We start from the raw sequence: 19,126 nt of genomic DNA, 5'->3' as shown, positions 1-19,126 counted from the left end.
GGCAGTCAAAAAGAAGGCAACCAGCACATAATAATAATAATAATAAAAAAGATATGAATTTCACTCTAACTTTTAAATGTACGGATTTACTATATTTATTACAGAACAAAAGTTTGCGTTAAGCAGTCTCTTGCTGCCAGCAAGTTCTGTGCATCTTCTTGTTTATTTCGCCATGTGCTTGTAGGAGCCCAAGCCCCGCCCCTCTTACTACTCCACCCAATCAGATGACTGAAGCATCACGTGGGAGTGCCTTTTGAGGCCAATCGCTGCATACTTGTCTCAAGCGTCACAGAAAAACATGGCAGCGCACATTGTCAGAGCTGTGAGCCGTCTTCCTGCACAGTAAGTCTGTTTCTGAATGTTTACATAACTCAGTATTTTTTTTTGCTGCGTGTAGAAATCATTTCCAGACAACATTTGTGGCTGTTGCTACGTTGCAGCGGTCGGCTGAAGGTCACTTGCTTTGTTTGCTCAACAGAAGTGTACAGTAGGGTTTGAACTTGAATTAACAATGCTTATAAAGGTTTTGTTGGCTACACGATACAACTAATATTATGCTTAGACGTGGTATTGTCGAACTAAAATAAGATCAACATCTGTGAGAAACATACCGGAGAAAACGGTCATGTATGTCATGTAAACATATGTAGCAAAACTCAACTTTGGACATGGTAATATTTAACAGATTTAACATGTGAAATAAACAACTATCAATATAGCCTTAATGGCATGTGAGAATTTAAAATTGACTGACTTTAATATGTCTGGACAAACAGCATGTGCACAATTATTAAGCTAGTCTTATTTCTTGGAGTAACCCGAAACGTTAATGAACTTCAAACCTGTATATTTCAGAAAATAAAGGTATTTATTTTACGTTGGTCATTTTTAAACATTTCAGAAAAATATCTGGTAGCTAAGTTCTTTTAGTGTCCACAGCATTATCAAAATCAGAACTGTAGCATTTTTCCTGGATACTTTTCAAAAAAAGCCATTTCTAAGGAGTAATTGCTAAGTCTTTAGACAAACTCATAAAAGAACGTTGGTTTAGTTTATGAAACCAAACGTTGTTTTTAATATTTATCCTGACCTTTATGTTTTTTTAAAACAAGTAAAGAGCTTATTATAAGCTTTGAACATTGTCAATGGACTTCTAAGTTCAGCTAAATCCTAACATTTTAAATTGTGCAAGGCCATAACAATGTAACTGGTTGGATCATAATAATCTAATGCATGAAGAATTCTTATAGCTTTCTTCTGAAGCAAGTAGACAGATTTTGTGTGCTACTGAGAGAATATGTATATGTGAACAATTATTGGGAAAGTTTTAAGTGCGCAGAATTTCCGTGGAAAACAAAATCCATCTAATTTGGTTCTTTTTATTTATTAAAGTGAGGATAATAAACATAGCCTTAACAAATAACCAGATTGGCATTTGAATAAATAAATCAATAGTCAACATACCCACCATTCTTTTCAATAGCAGTCACAAACCTTCCATTCATGGAGTCTCAGTTTTTGTTTCTCTGTGATTTCTCATAGGTGTTCATGCCAGATGAGAAAAGTTGTTTGAGTTTGATATTTTGTAAAAAAAAAACAACCCAAAAAACTATTTTATACTTTTGTGACCTTATAATTAAGGACTTGATTTTTGACAATTATTATTGACTGCAAATTTTCACGCCTATCAGTTTAATAGGTATAGCTCTTTGCATGAACTAAAGTAGTAGTCCAGCTATATTAAGATCAACATGGCAAATTGTGTTATTTTTTCTATATATTGTTTTGTAATAAGTGTTCTTACACAGTCTGGAAAAGTATGACATTTGCCTGAAGCACAACTTTCAAACTCCAGTCCTTGAGAACCAGTGTACTCCAGCTTTTAGATGTCTCAGTTTCAATAAAACTGAATTAAATATCATTGTATGTCTTAACTTTACTCGGGGGATATAATTCACTATTTGATTCAGGTGTATTGGATATGGGACACAAATAAAAGCTAAATAAGGCTGCCAGCTCCTAAAGACTGGACTTTGACATCTCTGGTTTGAAGTATTTTCAAATTGTGGATAAGTCTGGAAAAGCAAAATACAGTCTGGAAAAATATAATAGTGGGTAGTGGTAGAGCAGGTGCAGCATAAGGAAGCTACAGTCCTCGACACAACTGGCCCGAGTTTGATTCCAGACTTTGGCTCATTTACATCATATTATCCCTCTTACCCGAGTACCTACACTGTACCTCTTTACCACCTCTGCTCCACTCTCTCTCCTTTTATGGTTAAACTCTATTTCTACATTGTCAACTCTGACAGAGCCTGACTGGTGATCTTTCTGCTAAGACCAGTTTTGTCCTTATTCGTAAATCAGTTTAGATGAAATTGTCTCCGAAATACATAAACATACTTTTATTTAAATTTATTCCGAGTCCCATTGTATAAATGCTTCATCCATCCTGTTCATTCATTCATTCATTCATTCATTCATTCATTCATTCATTCATTCATTCATTCATTCATTCAAAAGCAGGAATTTTAAACATGGAAAAGGTAGTGGTAATCCTGCCTCAAAGACGCCATAGAAGGACTTAAGTTCTTCTATTTGGTGTCAGGTTTTCACATCTGACACGGAGTAGACTTGATTCAGTTGTTGACCAAAATTTGTTACATTTTTAGTGTGTGAAGGCATGGTTTGCTTTCACATCGGACTGTGTTAAACCAACCAAACCCTTTGTAAAACGCGTTCATTTTCCAGTCCGCTTCCATTCACATATATCATTCAAACTGCACTACAGTTCACTTCAACCAAACCAAGACCTAGGTTTTTAGGTGGTTCAGAGTTTGCTTTTTTGTTCCACATCAGAGTTCAATTGCATAGTCACACCTTCCCAAATTAACCTTTGACATTTTGATTAAAGTTGATTTAACAGGACTTGTGTGAATACATATTTAGAATCTTTGTAAAGTTCTTACTAAAAAAAAAACCCACTTTATTTCAACTGACCAATCTTGAATGATCCTGCAAAATTACACTTCAGGAGTTTTACTGACAGCAATTCTACCGTTTTAGTGTTTTGTGGGAGGAGTGAACTTACAACGGCTTAATTTCTGTGCGAGTGTTTTTAATATTCCAGAGGTAGCTGTGAGTCCGTCAGCTACTTTGTGACATGTGGGTGTAATTGAGGAGGCATAAATTTCCAGAGGCACAAAACTGACTGTCTTGCTAAGTTAAAGTGTGAAGTGATTTTCACACCAGTCTTGTAGGTCTGCCTTTAAGTGTTTAACACTGTGCTTGCACTGTTTAACTTGAAGTTTTCATAGATACCGTTGCTCTATCTCCTTTTTAATTTTGCACTTCAAAGTTTCTAAGCATATATGAAGTTAGACTAACATTTCAGGATATCTTCTTTTGCAGAAATACGCTACAGCTGGCTCTTAAGCAGAAACTGTTCATACTAAATTTTGTATTTCTGTGACCCAGTAGTTCAGTGGTTAAATGCAGCCTTCTTGGAAGGAATGCGTGTGCTTGTTTTATGGACAGCCTAGAGCTCTCGTCGCGGCGTTGGCGGCAGACTGCTCTTTGTCACAAACACCCTCATGTCAAAGATGCAACAGCATCCTGGAGGAAGCATTGGCTGCCACTATGAAGTCGACAAGTGATGAAAGTAGCCTAGAGGTTGTCAATTAAGAGAGCCAAGGCCTGGACCTTATAAGTTAATGGGCAGTTTCCCCTCACAGGGCCTGCTAGGGCTTTATAGCACTACCTATAAAAAGCCTAAGTGTAATGCACCCCTATAACGTTTTCAATTAAGAGAGGGGGCATAAAGCCATGCAGACACTTGGCATTCATGCTACAATAGTAATGCAGCGGCATTGGTCTATAACTGGAAGGGGAATTTTCGATTGCCCCGGTTGTATTAAGTGGCGGCTACTGTGCAGAATTTTATGTTGATGGCACCTCATGCTGACTGGAAGCATTACAGACTTTCTGCTGTCTTCTCATCAACATTTTTTAGCTTTGTCAAATGGGTGCTCAGCTTGAAGCTTTAAAGCACGTCTCCTCTCCGGAGATAAATGTTGGCATGTCTCGGTAATGTTATACCGTGTTAATGTAGTTAAAAAGTCATTATAAAAACATTATTGTGCTTCACAAATGCGCAATAAAGAAAATGAACTCTGCATTTTACTAATTCCATACAATAAAGACTCGCTAACACCGTTAATAATCTCCTGTTCTTCTCTAAATGCTTCACCAGACTACCTCCTGCCCATCTGGCAGTCCTCTGTGGCCGAGCTTTTCTTAGCTTCCGGTAGAAAAATAAATGAGTGTTGAATAAACACCAGAGTGTTGACACCTCATTTCCTCATTGATTGGTGGTGGAAGCTGAGCTTAAGGTGTGTGGCCATAATCCAATCAAGCAAGAAAACAACCACTGGGACTTTGTAACCAAATTCTGCACATATGGGAAGGGCTGAGCACACTGGCCAGGCAACTTTAACCCTCATGTCTTCTTGACTATTATATGGTTTATCTGTTCTTTAATTGTTTGCGCAGCCTGGAAAAATGCGTTAGCTTTTGCTTGTTTGTTTTTTTTCTGTCTTGAGCCTAAATCTTCTTAGAGGTGTGTTTTATTTTTCTTTTACAATTAAGACTAATTTTAAGCAAACGAATCGATAAATTGCCCTATTACCTGCTAAGCTTCCCTTTGAAATCCATTACAGAGCATTAAGTTAACACATGTTGCTGTGCAAAAACAAAGTCCTGGCGATTGCCGTGGAAACCAGCTGAGTAAACACGGTTGAGACAGCAAGAAAGAGAGGCCTACACTTGTCTCAGCACTGACTAAGGTGGATACATGAGGCCAGCAGATGGATGCGGTAACCTGTATCCCACAGAAGAAGAAAGAGGGAACAAAAACAACTAAAAACGAGCGCTCCTCCTCGAGCTCCAACGCCTTTGATCAACAGCACATCTTCGGGCCGCGGTGTAGGACTTCTTACGACCCCAGAGAGCACATGGAGCTGCATCTGTATAAACACGACGAGGGAGGAATGTGTGAACAATTGCAACAGAAGAATTTTGTTCTCGAAACATGGGGTGGACTTGGCTAACGGGTGGTTTATGTGGTTAAGGATTTGAACGTGGGGGTGGGATCAAATGAGGAGCTGGGGAAACAGTTTCTGTTTTTAATGACAACACAAGTGGGAGACCCATGTTTCTGCTTACAGATGTGAGCCAATACGAGTGCGGGGATTAGGTTATCATTTATAAGGATTATGCAATGCTTTATGTTTTTATTACATGTTGTTCTAATGACTGGCGCTTTATGTCTTTACAAATCATAGTTAGGTCTGAATTGGTGGAGTTATAAAGCAGACAATGTTTAAAAGTGAATGTAATAAAGCAGATGGGACTGATTTAACTTAGATTAATGATTCAAATCTTAAACTCTTCTGATTCCATCCTCTCCTTTGCCAGAGTTGTGTTTTAGTCTTCTGACAGCCATGCATTGTTCTAGTGGCCATGTGGATGGTGAGTAGTTTTAGGACGATGAGGTATACTTTACCCAGAATTTCCGGTCTGATACACAGAACACTAATGAGAGGCCCTTTTTATAGCCGAGTATTTAACCAAGCTCAGCAGGGGATTTATGTTCATGTGTGGCTTTTTTTTAAATGTATGTTTCTTTTTCTCTTTTTTTTTGTTGCTCCCCTTTCATACACACATGTTAAATATGCGTGTTATGTGAGGTTATTTCTAATGTATAAAACCACGGCTGCAGTCCTTAAGTGAACCTCTTGGTGTCAGTGTTGTCACTAGACCTTGGGAAGAGAAACGGGTAGGTAGGTTATTTTTTCTAAATGCTTTATCTAATCAGTATCTTGAATTCAATAATTGGTCGCGGAAATGTTGTTTGGAGTTTCTGAAAGTAATTCTCGATATGCAGTGTTGTGTAGAACAAGTTCTCTTCTTGCTGTGAGAAATATGTTGTTTCTAAGATACCAAGTAATGCCAGCAAGTAGTGATATTATTACTGGAACTTGGATTTGAGTGAGTTATTAAACGATCTATCCATAGTAACCCTAAAGAAATACAGTAAAATGAGAAAGAAATTCGATAAACTAGTATTTTAGTTACATTTATTGCTTAAAAAAGTTAATAGGTTTGTTATTTAACAACTGAATGAGATTACTCCACACCTTTTAACTATAGGTATTTCATTAAAGGCACAATTGGACATTTCACATTCATTTAATGGGCATTTGCTAATGTATAAATTCTGACTTGATGACCCGTATGTACATTTAAACTAAGTGACTGCTAAGTAATTAAATGATGTCATTTCATTCTATTACAATTCATGGTATGGATCTTCTCAGTTTTTTAGTCGTTTAATTTATCCCAGTAGACCTGGACAGAATCATTTCTTTGATTCTACAAGAGCCGTAAATCTTCTGTGTCTTGTGTGTTGTGTGTATGGATTCATTTCATTGAAGTGATGAAGTAGGCTTACTATATTATACTGTGCTACACTTTTTTTCAGATGCCAGATATTTCACCAAAATCCTGAAGTCTTTCAAGCTGTGTCAATAGTTTAGGTTGACTGGCTTTTTAATTAAATTAAAAAGCCAGTCATTAGAACCTGCTAAAAAACATTTAGCAGGTTTTATCAACATATAGAGGTAGGACAGTTTTGATGGTGGATAAACCACTGCTTGTGAATCTCCCGGGACAGTTGTTGCTCGTTTTTGTTTCTTTTACATTCTTTACGATTTCCTCTCAGTCATTAACTTCTTCAGGCCGACATTGAAGGTACAAGTTGACATTTGGGACAACACTGAGTGAGACAGATGTTGGACAACTTGTAAAATTAGCACCATTGTGGTTTAGGGTTTCTAGCATGTTAAATAACTGTTGGCCTGCTCAGAGAAGGCTGCTACATCATATGTTTTATATTTGTTTGCCAGGTTCACACAGATGCACCTAAAAGTAAGAATTTCAAAACTTCAATTTGAATACCTAATTTACATATTGTTGCAAGGTAGAAATTCAGACTTAAAAAACTAAACAAAACATTATTTGTTGTTGTTTACAGCCTATAAAGCCTTTAAGGGCTGGTTCAGGAAGATTAACAGTTGGCGATGAGAACAGGGCAAAAGGCCACAAATAGACATCAAGTTATGATGTAATTGATGCCACGGCTCTGTGATTGAGACCACAAAAAACAATGAAAATTGAGATTCTTTTATATTCCAAATGTAAATACAAGAAGCACATTCTGTGTTGTGAGCTGACATGGAGGTCCATAGTGTGATTCAGGCAAAATTATCTGAGAAGATATATCGAATAAGACACCATGAAAGTTGCATAATGTTTTATGCCTTACAAATAACACGTTGCCATTGTTTTAGTTTGTTTGCTGCAACCCGTAAAGTAACACAACTTAGTTTAGTTCAGCTCAAATCCAATATACTTTATTAATCCCAGAGGCAAATTAAATGTTGTCTTAACTCATTCTATTTTCTTCATAGTTGTTGTAGATATTGATGGCTGTAGGCAGCAAGGATGTCCTGTAGCAGTCTGTGTTTCAGCGGTTCTGAAGTCAACACTGACTGAACACACTCTGTTGTTTGATAACAGCCATGAAGAGAATGTTCAGGATTGTCCTTATTGTTTTACGGGAAAGTTGTTCACTCAAGCTTGCATTGTTTACCTGGAAGTTGTTGGATTATGGTTGGATTATGTTTGCACCATAAACAAACTCCTCTAGGGTGTTTTTGAAACTGAGGTGGTGTCAATACAGTTGCTGCTAAATGGACTAAATATCTGAGGTGTGAAAACACCCATAGTTTTCATGTAATGACTGTCGGCTTTCTTGTAAGTGAAGGTAAAGTGTAGCAGCCTTCTTTCAGCCAGCTTATTGGCAGTAAGAAACAAAGGGGTACCGATAACAGACCTAAGATAAGGTTCATTTTTCTTTCAGTGTTTATTCTAAACATAACATGAACAAGTTCTGTGAAATTTGAGGTACACTGTAGCGGTTTTCCTGTTAAAAAAGAATACAACCTCCTGTTAGAACATGTCAGACAGGATGTGTTTTTCTGATTTGTCTGAACAAAGAGCAGATAGCCGGCTACCTTGTTTTGGTATTTTGCTGAATTTGGGACTTGTTTGTAACTTCTCATCTCGGCGCTGGTTACAGACAGGCAGCCTCCTGTTAGCACTGCACTTCATTAGAACCAGGTTTCAGTGGTACCACACACATTCAAACAGCAGGGCCATCTCCCTAGCATCAAAGGCTGTTTTATACAAAGGCCTGTGTCTGTGTCTGTCCTCCCATCAGTGTCTGCTAATGATGCATGCCGCACACATTTTTAACACCGACACCCTCCCCTCTCGCTGTCATTCATTCAACATACTCACAGTCCAAATGTCTGAAACCATTTCTCGCTCTTTTTTAAATCTCTCTTTGTTTCTCTCCCCCCTTCTGCCATTTTGTGGTGTTTGTTTGGCTGCTGGGTTTTGTTTGTTTATTGTTTCCAGATGGCAGACACAGACTTCATTTGTGTGGCTTTCAAGTTTCCCAGAGAGTTTTTTTTTTTTTTTTACTGCTTTGGCTCGAGCGCTTATCCTGTTTCCTCTCGCCAGTCTTTATGATGGGCCCTTTTAAACGTAGCAACTGGAAACAACTGTCCATTCCAGTCTGCGCTTGGGAGAACGGGAGAAAGTGTCTCTCTTTTTGGGCACTCTCCATCTAACCTTTGCTTTTGATGTTTTGCTCCTGACAGAGCAGGCTATGCGCAGATGAAAGTGATGATTTTCGTCCCCATGATTATCCGTCCCACAGAGACATAAAATTCATTATGGAGACGCAGCCTTTTATTAGACTGAATTCTGCTTTAAATACAGTATTTATTTATTCTTTTTATTTCAGCTCTGCAATATTTCTTTTTTTTTTTCTCAACTCTTCTGCTGTGTTAGTCTGGGCATCATTAAGCTCTATGACATCACGTATTTACAGGAATCCAGGGGGCAACTGGCCCAGTAAACGTGGGGGTGGACCAGCGCTTGTCTTTACTCATCGGATGCGGTTTTAAGACTGCACAGTAATCAAAGCTTTATAAAAGCCGCCCCTCCTCCTTAAGGAGGTCGTTTCTCCTGGCCGTCGCTGATGAGTGATTAGCCTGGCATTCCAACCTGCCTAATCCCATTTCTGACACTGACTTTTAACTCGCCAGTCATCATGGTCATTAATTTTTTTTTTGGAGCCAAACATGCAAGACTAATAGGACAAATAAGCAGATTCTTGTTCTTTTCAAGTGGCTACCAGATAAGTTGAGTAGACATGTATTTTTGTTAGGTTGGTGGAAAGTTTAAACTGTTGCTGTCTCGTATTTTTGTTTGGAGAAACCTGCTATATTTTTTGATGTCTGTAATCGGAGGAGGCGGGGGGAAGGGAAGGCAGTTCTGCATAAAGTATGATGCCGATGGTAGCATAGTCGTGACAGTAACCTGTTTGTGACCCCGCACAAGGGGATCCACGCTAAAGTGTGAGGGGATCGGACTTTAATGTCCACGTAATCACTGGTGTTTGTGTTTTACCACCACTGAGCCTCTGGCTGGCCGGCTAATCTCATCAGGGTTTGGGGCTGCGGTGCCGGGGTGAGGGAGAGGACAGCCTAGCGTGACCCACATCTCCGTGCCAGGACGGCTACAACACTCCAAGCTCTGCTGCGGCAGTTCCGCCGAGAGTTTACTACAAGGCCAATTGCCAGGGTGTTTACTACCGAACAGTCTGGCTCACCGAGATAATGCCCGCGCTAATGCTCTCTGAGGACACTCACTGTCTCAGAGACGCAGATTTTTAACATTTCAGACTCTTTCATTATGGTTTAGATGAGAATTTTTTTTTTTTTTAGAGTTTTGGAGAATAAAACCAACAAAACACAAAGGGACATACTTCACATTTGTTATTTGGTCAAGTCAGAAATGCTTTTGAAATGGAAAAAAAGAGAGGCTGACGTGTTGCTTCTCTTTTCTTGAGAAAAACTACTAAATCTTCTGTTTCTAAATTATTTTAAAACTTACTTGTGTAGTAGTTGTTTAGAGTTTGACTGTAGTTATTTAGCTTTTAATGGCTGTTCATTCTTTTTGGAATCAGTATCTACAGTTTGCAGAATTAACAACAGCTTGTGGTCATGACCTCTGCAGTCAGTTCACATTAGGATCAAGAAGCATTGTTCATTTGTCTCTGAATGGTTATGGGTTGTTTTAATAAGCTAAACTGAACTCGAATGGTGATAAAACATCACATGTAAGTCTAAGATAAGTCTAAAGCTAATGTATTTCAGCAAATGTTTATCATCATTTCCAGTGTGTTTTAGTTGCAGTAGATGTGATAAACCACCACAAAGTAGCTTTTGATTAAGTGGAAGCAAAGTACATCACCTAAAATCTGAAAATTTATCCTGATATGCTGTATTAAGTACAACTGAACAATTATCTTCAAAATAAAAAAAAAAAGTGTATTTAATATTTAATTATCTCTTGAAGAATGCAGGTGTTTTATGAAAGCCTCTGAAGTTTGATAGATGACATTAGTAAACAAACATCATGACGACTAAGGAACACAGCAGGCAGGTCATAGATGAAGTTTTGGAGAAATTTAATGCATGGTTAGGTTATAAAACAATATCAAAAGCTCTTAATCTCTCACCGTTTAATAAACAAACAATAAATAAAATAAATAATAAACAAAACTGGTGAATGGATTGCCACTAGCCCTGTAGTTGACACAGCTAAGGTGTGGGAGAAGGTGCTGTGGTGAAATTTGATTAAGATTTTGTTCTACATGCAACATGTTTGTCCTGTGCATTTCACCACAGGGAGACAAGGTGGTGGCAGCATCATACTGTGGGGGATGGAGGGACAGGAAAGATGGTGAGAACAAGAGTTGATGGATGGATAACACTGGAATGGTTAAATGCTGTCCATCCACTCTGACTGAGCTTGAACTGTTATTAAATGAGCAAACCTGTCTGTAGTTGTTCATAACTGAACCATAGAGTCATACCAGAAAACACCGCTGTACTGAAAGCGAAAGAGGGTCTTACAAAGTTTTGACTCAGGGGACATGAATGCCACTGTCAGCCACATTTTTCTTCACTTCACCTCTTCTTTTGAGAAACATTTTAAATATCTTGGATCCTTTTGCATCCCACATAACAAGAACTGTTGTGTGGTCATCCATCCTCCTGCCTCAATCCTAATAAAATCCCTATAAAATTGTGGTTTTAACGTCACAAAATGTGAGAAAGTTCATGGATGTGAGTACTTTTGCAAGGTGTTGTAGTGTCCTGAGTGCAAATTACATGATTAAAATCTACCCAACTGTCTATGAAGGAAAAAAGTGAACACTTGCAATTTCAAGTCACAGTAACCTCCCATCAGTAGAGGCAGTCTGACGAATACGGAGTTCAGGTTGAATATTACAGAAAAGCATGCTGCGATTAGATGTCTCATAGCTTTTCAGCTCATGTATCTGTTACACAGAATTGTCTGGCTGGATTGTAATTCATCTTGCTTTAGCAGAGGCGCAACAATAGTCAGTAATGGGAGGCTGTTGGATTTTTGTTCCATAAACGTCAAATCTGCAGACTACACTATAACTCTTATAAATGCAGATATGTAAAGTAATTTTTTCCAGTATGGGATAATTAAACTAACTTTTAATCTTGTGATTTTTGAGGCAAGTGAAGCCACATAATTACAGGAAATAAGCAAAAGGTTTTAAAGAATGTAAAAATTTTACCCTGATGTGTTGGCGATTTTTAAACTATTTCACCTATAAAAGTTCTGACAGCTGATGGCATTTCCTCTGCCTCAACTCACCATCCAACCACAACACACACACACGAATCACACTACCTGCCTGTTTGGATGAGATACTAAACATTTGGCTTTCTATTTTATTTCCGGGATAGCTACTGAAATATGTGGTAAGAATTGTGACTGCAGCCCCCTTCTTACCCCCCGTATTGATGTTTCAACTACCTTGCTGGGCTTCTATTCACATAATACTTCAGTATGTCAAAAGTAATCACAATAAAATGGTCTTACAAATCACCTAAAAGGAGGTCTGACAGATGTATTTTCCAATATCTACTTAGTATTATTTCTCAAAGATTGTGAGGGAAACTAGATATTTAAGAATCAGACACAGGCTTTACACAGGCTTTGATCTCTGGTAATAATTAAAGCAATAATCTTACATATCCATCTGCGAACACCTGTTCAGATCAAAGAAACCATTTAGGATTCAAAATTCTCACCCCAGCATAATTATCGCCTGGTGGCTGATGGGGCAACAAATGAGCGCTTATTATCTCTTTTTGCTTTTCTTAGCCCTTCCTGCAGACTGTTGTACCTCTGCAAATATAATGTCAGATTAGCTTTTATACTAACTGATTATGGGTGCTAAGTGGCTTTACAATTTTATCTTCAGCTTGACCGCACACAGAAATGTGGTTAGTGTTGTGTTCTTGTCAGTGCTTCAAGCGAAAATAAGTTGTTGGAGGGAAAAATGAACAAAATTGGCATTTATGAACAAACAGCAAGGATAGTCTTTGTTCTCGGAAGAAACAAGGCTATACTGCTTCATGGTCTGTTGGGTGTTCATCAAATTCAAAAAGTGTTTCCCCCTTAAAAACAAAAAAAACTAAACAAAAAAAAAAAACTATTCCCAAATTGATTTATTTGCTTAGGTGTTAACCTGATATGAGGACACTTATTTTATGAATAGATTAAAAACATGCTTTGCTCTGTTGTGTTAAATACTTGAACACAGACATACAAACACAACCAGCATGGTGGGTTTAGTTCATCTTTGATGTACAGCGACTGACAAAGAAAAAAACGACTCCCTCCTATGAAAAGATTACAAATAAACTACAATAAAAGGATTTGTTCACTGGAGGTGGCCGGTGTTCACCGCATTTGTTCAAAATACTCTGTTATGAATTAGTAGTTTATACTTTGATCTTCTAAATGTAGTGCTGATGCCGATCCTTTATACCAGAACTCACTTAATGATGCCTTACAAGTCGAGGAAAAGCGTTTGCGACTAGAACACATTAGAGGGGAATAGTCGATGATGGACAAAATCAGATGGCAGAGTGACCACAAGCAAATTGCCGTGCCTTTCAGTCCCATCTTCGCTGATGCGGTACTTCCTCAGGCTTTTGTCCTCCGTTCAGGGCACAGCTGTCAGGCTAGGTACTACCCTCTCTCCCCGCCCGAAAACCTAAGGCCATGCGCCACTGCTCCCCAAACACTAAATAGGAGCATTAGACACAGTGTGTTAAGGGCGGCTGGTGTTTGGGTTGTGGCTTTGGGTGCTTGTCTTGTCCCATGGCCAGAGACGTGCATTGTCACAAGGACACACTCACAGCTGCACGCCACACTGCAGAAGTTATTCTCTGCTCTGTGGCCCTCTATTAGGAAACAGATTGAGGTAAATGTCCATTTTCCCTTCTGCTGACTTCTGCGGTGTGTCCTGGTTATTGACTCTCATTCTATCGTTTCAGTTTTTCCTGCTTGACAAATCTGCACAGGATAAATGCCGGCGAGGCCTATCTCCTCGTATGCAGTGTTGCAGTTCTTGATTATGCACCACTGGCATCACACCTCAGCAGGGTATAAGCAAACATGAAAATTAATTCACAGCTAAATGCTACTATATTCAGTCTGAGGGGGAGGGAAGAGAGGAAGTCAAACACAGATTTGCACTAGTGAATATGTTTTGTATTAAGTACAGGGTGGACTGAACGCAGACAGCAAAGTTATTGTTCAGTACTGTGCAAAACCAACGAGCTTACACAAGCAACACAGCAATAACAACATGGTCACTAACATGTAAAGAAAGTGCTGAAAGGCTGTATCCTGATGTCGGCATTTCTCAACACCAACCTTAATATTAAGCAGATGATCTCAACCCCACTTGGCAGCAGTGCTCCCCTACACCATTAACGTCCCACTCAAACTGAATGTAAGGGGACCTGCTGAAATAACTTAGAAGTAGTTTCAAGAAAAACAATTAAATCTTCTCTTTATACACTGGACATCCATGGACATCATTTTTAATTACTTTTCTGGCCTATAGGTCCTGTCCAAATTGAGCCTGACCGACATTTTCTGATCACTCAGGACATGTTAATGACAGGGGTGGGTGGGGTCTTTACCTTTAATAGAAATATTTATCAGTGGTGCAATCTCTTCTCATCTGCAGAGAGCAAGAGAGTTGACTTCACAACTCACGGGATCGTAAGAATCTTTCCCTGTTGTTCCAGTGTTTCCAAAACCAGGGCGATCTCAGATTCTTTGTCCATTCCCTGATTGGTTAGAGCTCTTTTGATTGTAAAAGAACAACCCACTGACTACAGAAAGGGCAGGGATAATATGATAGGTAGTTAGTGTTTTTAAAAAACTAATTTTTTGAAAAGTAAAAAATATGTAGATGAAGTTGTAAACATAAATCCAATAACAATTGTAGTGATCCAAGTGAAATTAGAATGCTTGAATGCCGTCATGCATTTCATGCTGGTTTATGTAGACATTTTTACTTTCAAGCCATTCTCCAACTTAGCTCGGCATTGACAAATTTGTTCTTCAACCTCTTGAACCACATTTTAAGAGAAAGAACAGTATCCTATCAGTTTATTTGGTTGAAGCTGTTGAGCTAGTTTGACTTTCAGCTGCAACTATCCTTTAAGATTTTCTGATATGAACTTAAGCATGAAAGTACTTGGCCATGACTTTGAGCAATGCAAATGGAATTGCCCCCCAATGGTTTGGTATGCACCCAGCTGGCCTTTAAAAGGTGATAATTGGAAAATACAGGATAAAGTCACAGTCAAAGTGGGGACTTTGTGTAAGACAAAATTGGCCTTAGAAAAGAGAATAAAGAGCCAGGGAGACGCTTACTAGGATATTTTAAAAGAAAAGATCAAAACTCCACATTTTCCCTTGATCTTCTATATTGTAGTACACAATTGCACATAAGCAACATACTCTTATTGCCATTAGTTTCTGGAACCCCCCTTCTCCACATTATTCAGGATGTCTTGGTAAAAACTCCAAGATAAATCTGCATCATTAGGGGACACAGTTTCTCTGAGTAAACAAAAAAAGTATTAATGGATGGATAATTTTAATAATACTGCAATAATTAGTTATAGGCTTTGTAGAACATTTTTACAGCCAAACAATGTTTTGAAAGTTATGCCATTTCCAAGCAATTGGTAATTATCATTCTACATACACATGTGCTTGGACACACACATAGTTTATTTCTATCTTCACAAGACTTAACAACACCACTTCTACTGAGGCTTATGAATTTTATTCCACGAAACTGCTTTGGTTTCTCTGTCTTGAAGTCTTCTCTTGACTGAATTAGACTTCTGAGAGACCTTTAAAATGCATGCACCTACCAATTTATTAAATGTGACACAGCATTCCTTCACTTGTCAGGAAGGAAGTTGAGTAGGAAGGTCAGGAGGCCTGTACAGGAGCCTCTTCCCTTTACAAGCTAAAATTCAAAGCATTTCTACACTTTACTTCTTGTGTTAGCCTGACCTAGTGTAAGCCTTTGCATCCGGTCTCCATTTCTGTGTTCTTTTCCAAGGGAATGTGACGGTGATAAGACTCTTTTGAAGTTTAGCTTTACTACAAAGGGGGAAGTGAGGGTTTTAGGTGCATAGAGGGGACTACCCTACAGCCACCTGCTAAACCGTACAGAAACCTTACTTTCCTCCTGTATTTGCGTACAGATTGACTTTTCTTTGGATCTTGGGAAAGAATAATAGTGAATCCCACTGCCTCGGTGAGATCTATAAAAATCCTCACGTCAACAGTTTCAGTCACTTGTTGATCATTAGGCTTCAGTCCAGTCAAAACAGTCTGCAGCACGACACTCATCATGCCCCATGTCAATCAGCAGGCATTTCCAGTAACAATATGCCAACACCCATTCTGTGCTGTTCAGGAAAGATTTCACGAACTTCAAATGGAATCTTCTTAATGACGTCCTGTACCTGATGTCTGCTCTGCTGGCTACATGTGAGCCAGTAATGGACCCGTTGTTTGCACTGCCATTGGCAGGCAGTAACATGGTTAATATGAAGGAGACCTGCACCTGCAGGTTTGTTTCTGAGTATTTTTTTTTAGCCTCAGAAACAAACTCAGGTAACTGGTCAGTCAAAAGTCATGGATTTTCACTAACTGATCATCTTAAATCGACAATCAGAGGACTGCTTCTTTTCTAAACATCCTCAATAACCTACATACAAAACAAAGGGTGACTCAACTAACTGTACCCACTTTAGTTTAATTGTTCTCTGTGTTTTGGGCTCACATGTCCATGACTCAACAGCTTGCTCAACTCTGAGAAGTTAAAAGCTACCAAGGTTCAGCCATCAAAGGTCATAAAAGGGTGACAGTGATAAAAAGCTGTTCAGAAAAGGTTACAAGTTTCAACTGTGAGGATTAACACAGTTTTAGTCATAAACATTAAAGTCCATAATGGAGTTTTTGTCTGAAACTGTCACATACAAGTCAATCTTTCATTAAAAAAACATTTATAACTGAGCTTTGGAAAAGAAAAAAATAGTGCCCAATAGTTCCGGCTTCTTCCTGTCCAAAATCATCACTGTTAGATTAATTAATCTCTCTCTAATTTTCCCTTAAGTGTGAGAGTGTCCATGCATTGTTTGTCCTGTGTGTCTCTATATCAAAAAGTCCAAAACTGAAAAAAATCTGAGCTGAAATGACCAGCAACAAATTCATCTCCCTGTTATAGGTTTCTTTTGTAGAAATGATCTCTGTGAACAATTTGTTGATCACCTTCTGTATTAAAGGAAAAAAAATGTGGCAGAAAGTAAACTTCTGTCTTTACTCTTGTGTGTTTGCATATGTCATAGAGAGCTTCAAAACTATTATTTTGGGCTTCTAACATGAGTTGGTGCCAAACAAAATTAAAAAAAGGACTTTGAGCTAAGTTTCCATGATCCTCCCAGTAAGGGAAGGAACCCACCTACACCACACCCTTATGGGAGCAATAGGGCAACACAGGGCCTTGCTATTTTCCCCGTCACTTTCCACATCGTTGGGTTTGTGTTTTTGTTTCTGAGTGTTTCATCTATTCACACTCTACAACTGTTAATGTTATGATTAAATGACACTTGTGCTTCACCATGAAACTGGTGTTTGGCAACTTTCACCGGCCTAGATGATCACTTGGCACTATAAATACAACTGTAATTGTCTGTGTGTGAGAATTTAGTGTGTAATTGGTTTTTGTTTTGCTTAAAACTGTAATTTAACTGTAATGTAGATCAAATTACAAGGAAGAATAATTGCAGTGTCTGTTGAACAGGACAGGCACATGCAATGTTTATGATAAAGTGTTTGCGGTTTTTAAACATATTTATGAATCTTTTATTAAGTTAATACGTTTAAAAATTGAAAAAAACCTTTTTTCTTCTTCAGCCTCGCGTGAAATAAACTTTTCTGTTTCGTGCCAAAGTCAAATGTAAATTTGAAGTATCTTTTGGGTGTGTATAGTGTTTCAATTGATGCAGGAAGTGAGCTACTGTGTTATTTTAGAAAGTAAAGCATCCAAATATGTTTTACCAAAAACAAAGACAAAAACCTTTGTCTTGTCATCTAAATCAGCTGGATTTGGGGGTCTATGTATTTCTAAAATGCAGGACAAACAAATTGGTAATTCAAATTGATCAGTGACAATGCCTGGTGTTTGAATCAAAGTCTAGAAAGTGGAAAGTTACGAGTTATTGCTTCGGCTTGCCAAGTATGAGCACTGATGACAGCTTTGCGTAGCTTTCTGTCTCTTTGGCCTAACACTGAAATCAGCTGTAGAATATCAATTCTCTTGTCAGATCTTGGAGTGTGAAATAACCTTTCATCAGCTTTATTGTAGACCATTTAAAAAACCCTGGATGATTTGTATTGTGGTATGCATTTTATTTGTAAAAACTGATTTTGTCAAACAATTCTGATTTAGAGCAATTTTACAGCCCATGAAAAAGCTGCAAACTGTTTACCGAGCTTCTTCTCTTTCATGGCTGTGTTATGCAGAGAGATGGAACAGGAATTCTCTCCATGTGGTGCGCAACTCCTGCCGAACTCAGACACTCTGACAATCTCACCGTTCTACTACAGCTTCCTGCATGCATTACTGCTTTTTCTGTGGGAAATATGATGCTTATTTCATGACGAGGTGCTCTGATTTGGACAAACTGCTATAAAAGATTTAAACAGACTTTGCATGAGGTAATTAATATTTCATTTTAATCTCAACTACTTAACCATCCAGCATATGTATAAACTCTGGACTATAGAGCGTACAGTAATTTCTAACAATTCAAAAGATTGGAAAATTAAAATCTACATATTGCAGTTAAGGGTTAATGCAAAATGCCAAAGCCAAACTTATTAATACCGGGGCCCATAGACTGACTGGAGGGGCTTTCAGCTTACAGTCCCCTTTATGTGGACTTTGCAGAGTGACTGCAAGCTTCTATGGGGGGTGCTGGCCTATATAATACTTCCATGGTTTTGGCAGTCAGATTTTTAAGAAACTTCCTGGTGTGTCAGGATCAGTCAGCCCTAAGCCAGTCTTAATTAAAGGCTTGGGGCTGGGCAGAAGTTGAGGGCAAAAGGCATCCCTGTTGGTTAAAAGAATGAAGCATCTGTCATTATAACACTATAGGGAGCATCAGCTTTATTACCTCAAATTCCTCTTTAAAGTGCCCCCCTATTCAGTAGTGACATGCAGGAATGGCGATTTATCAATGCGCTTTTTGATTGCCATGTTTTGCTAAAAACATTTAATAAAGACAGGGTGACCTCTTTATTTTAAAACATACATTTTGGGTGTAACTTGATCCAAAATGTAAGCATATTATTGTACCACTTAAAGATTCCTCCTAATTTGTAAACACTTTCTCTGGTTACTTTGAAAATGTACAAAGATATGCTTTAACATAATGGTGCATTTCAAAGTAGATGCAGTAGTAAATAGCTTTTACAGCGTTTGAACTTTCACATC

General features: G+C 38.4%; 1 protein-coding gene across 1 annotated transcript in view; it reads left to right on the top strand.

Moving 5' to 3' along the window:
- The first annotated feature begins 260 nt into the window (after positions 1 to 260).
- clybl (citrate lyase beta like) overlaps positions 261 to 19,126 on the top strand; it is a 63,265-nt gene continuing 44,399 nt past the window's right edge. Inside the window, exon 1 of the mRNA XM_032568184.1 lies at positions 261 to 342. Within this exon, the coding sequence (XP_032424075.1) occupies positions 299 to 342 (44 nt within the window). The 5' untranslated portion in view covers positions 261 to 298. The remainder of the gene's footprint in view (positions 343 to 19,126) is intronic.

Source organism: Xiphophorus hellerii, chromosome 7 (genome assembly GCF_003331165.1).
Source record: "Xiphophorus hellerii strain 12219 chromosome 7, Xiphophorus_hellerii-4.1, whole genome shotgun sequence".
Taxonomy (NCBI): Eukaryota; Metazoa; Chordata; class Actinopteri; order Cyprinodontiformes; family Poeciliidae; genus Xiphophorus; species Xiphophorus hellerii.
Note: the sequence above shows the minus strand (reverse complement) of the source record. Positions and strands in the feature narration are given on the sequence as shown.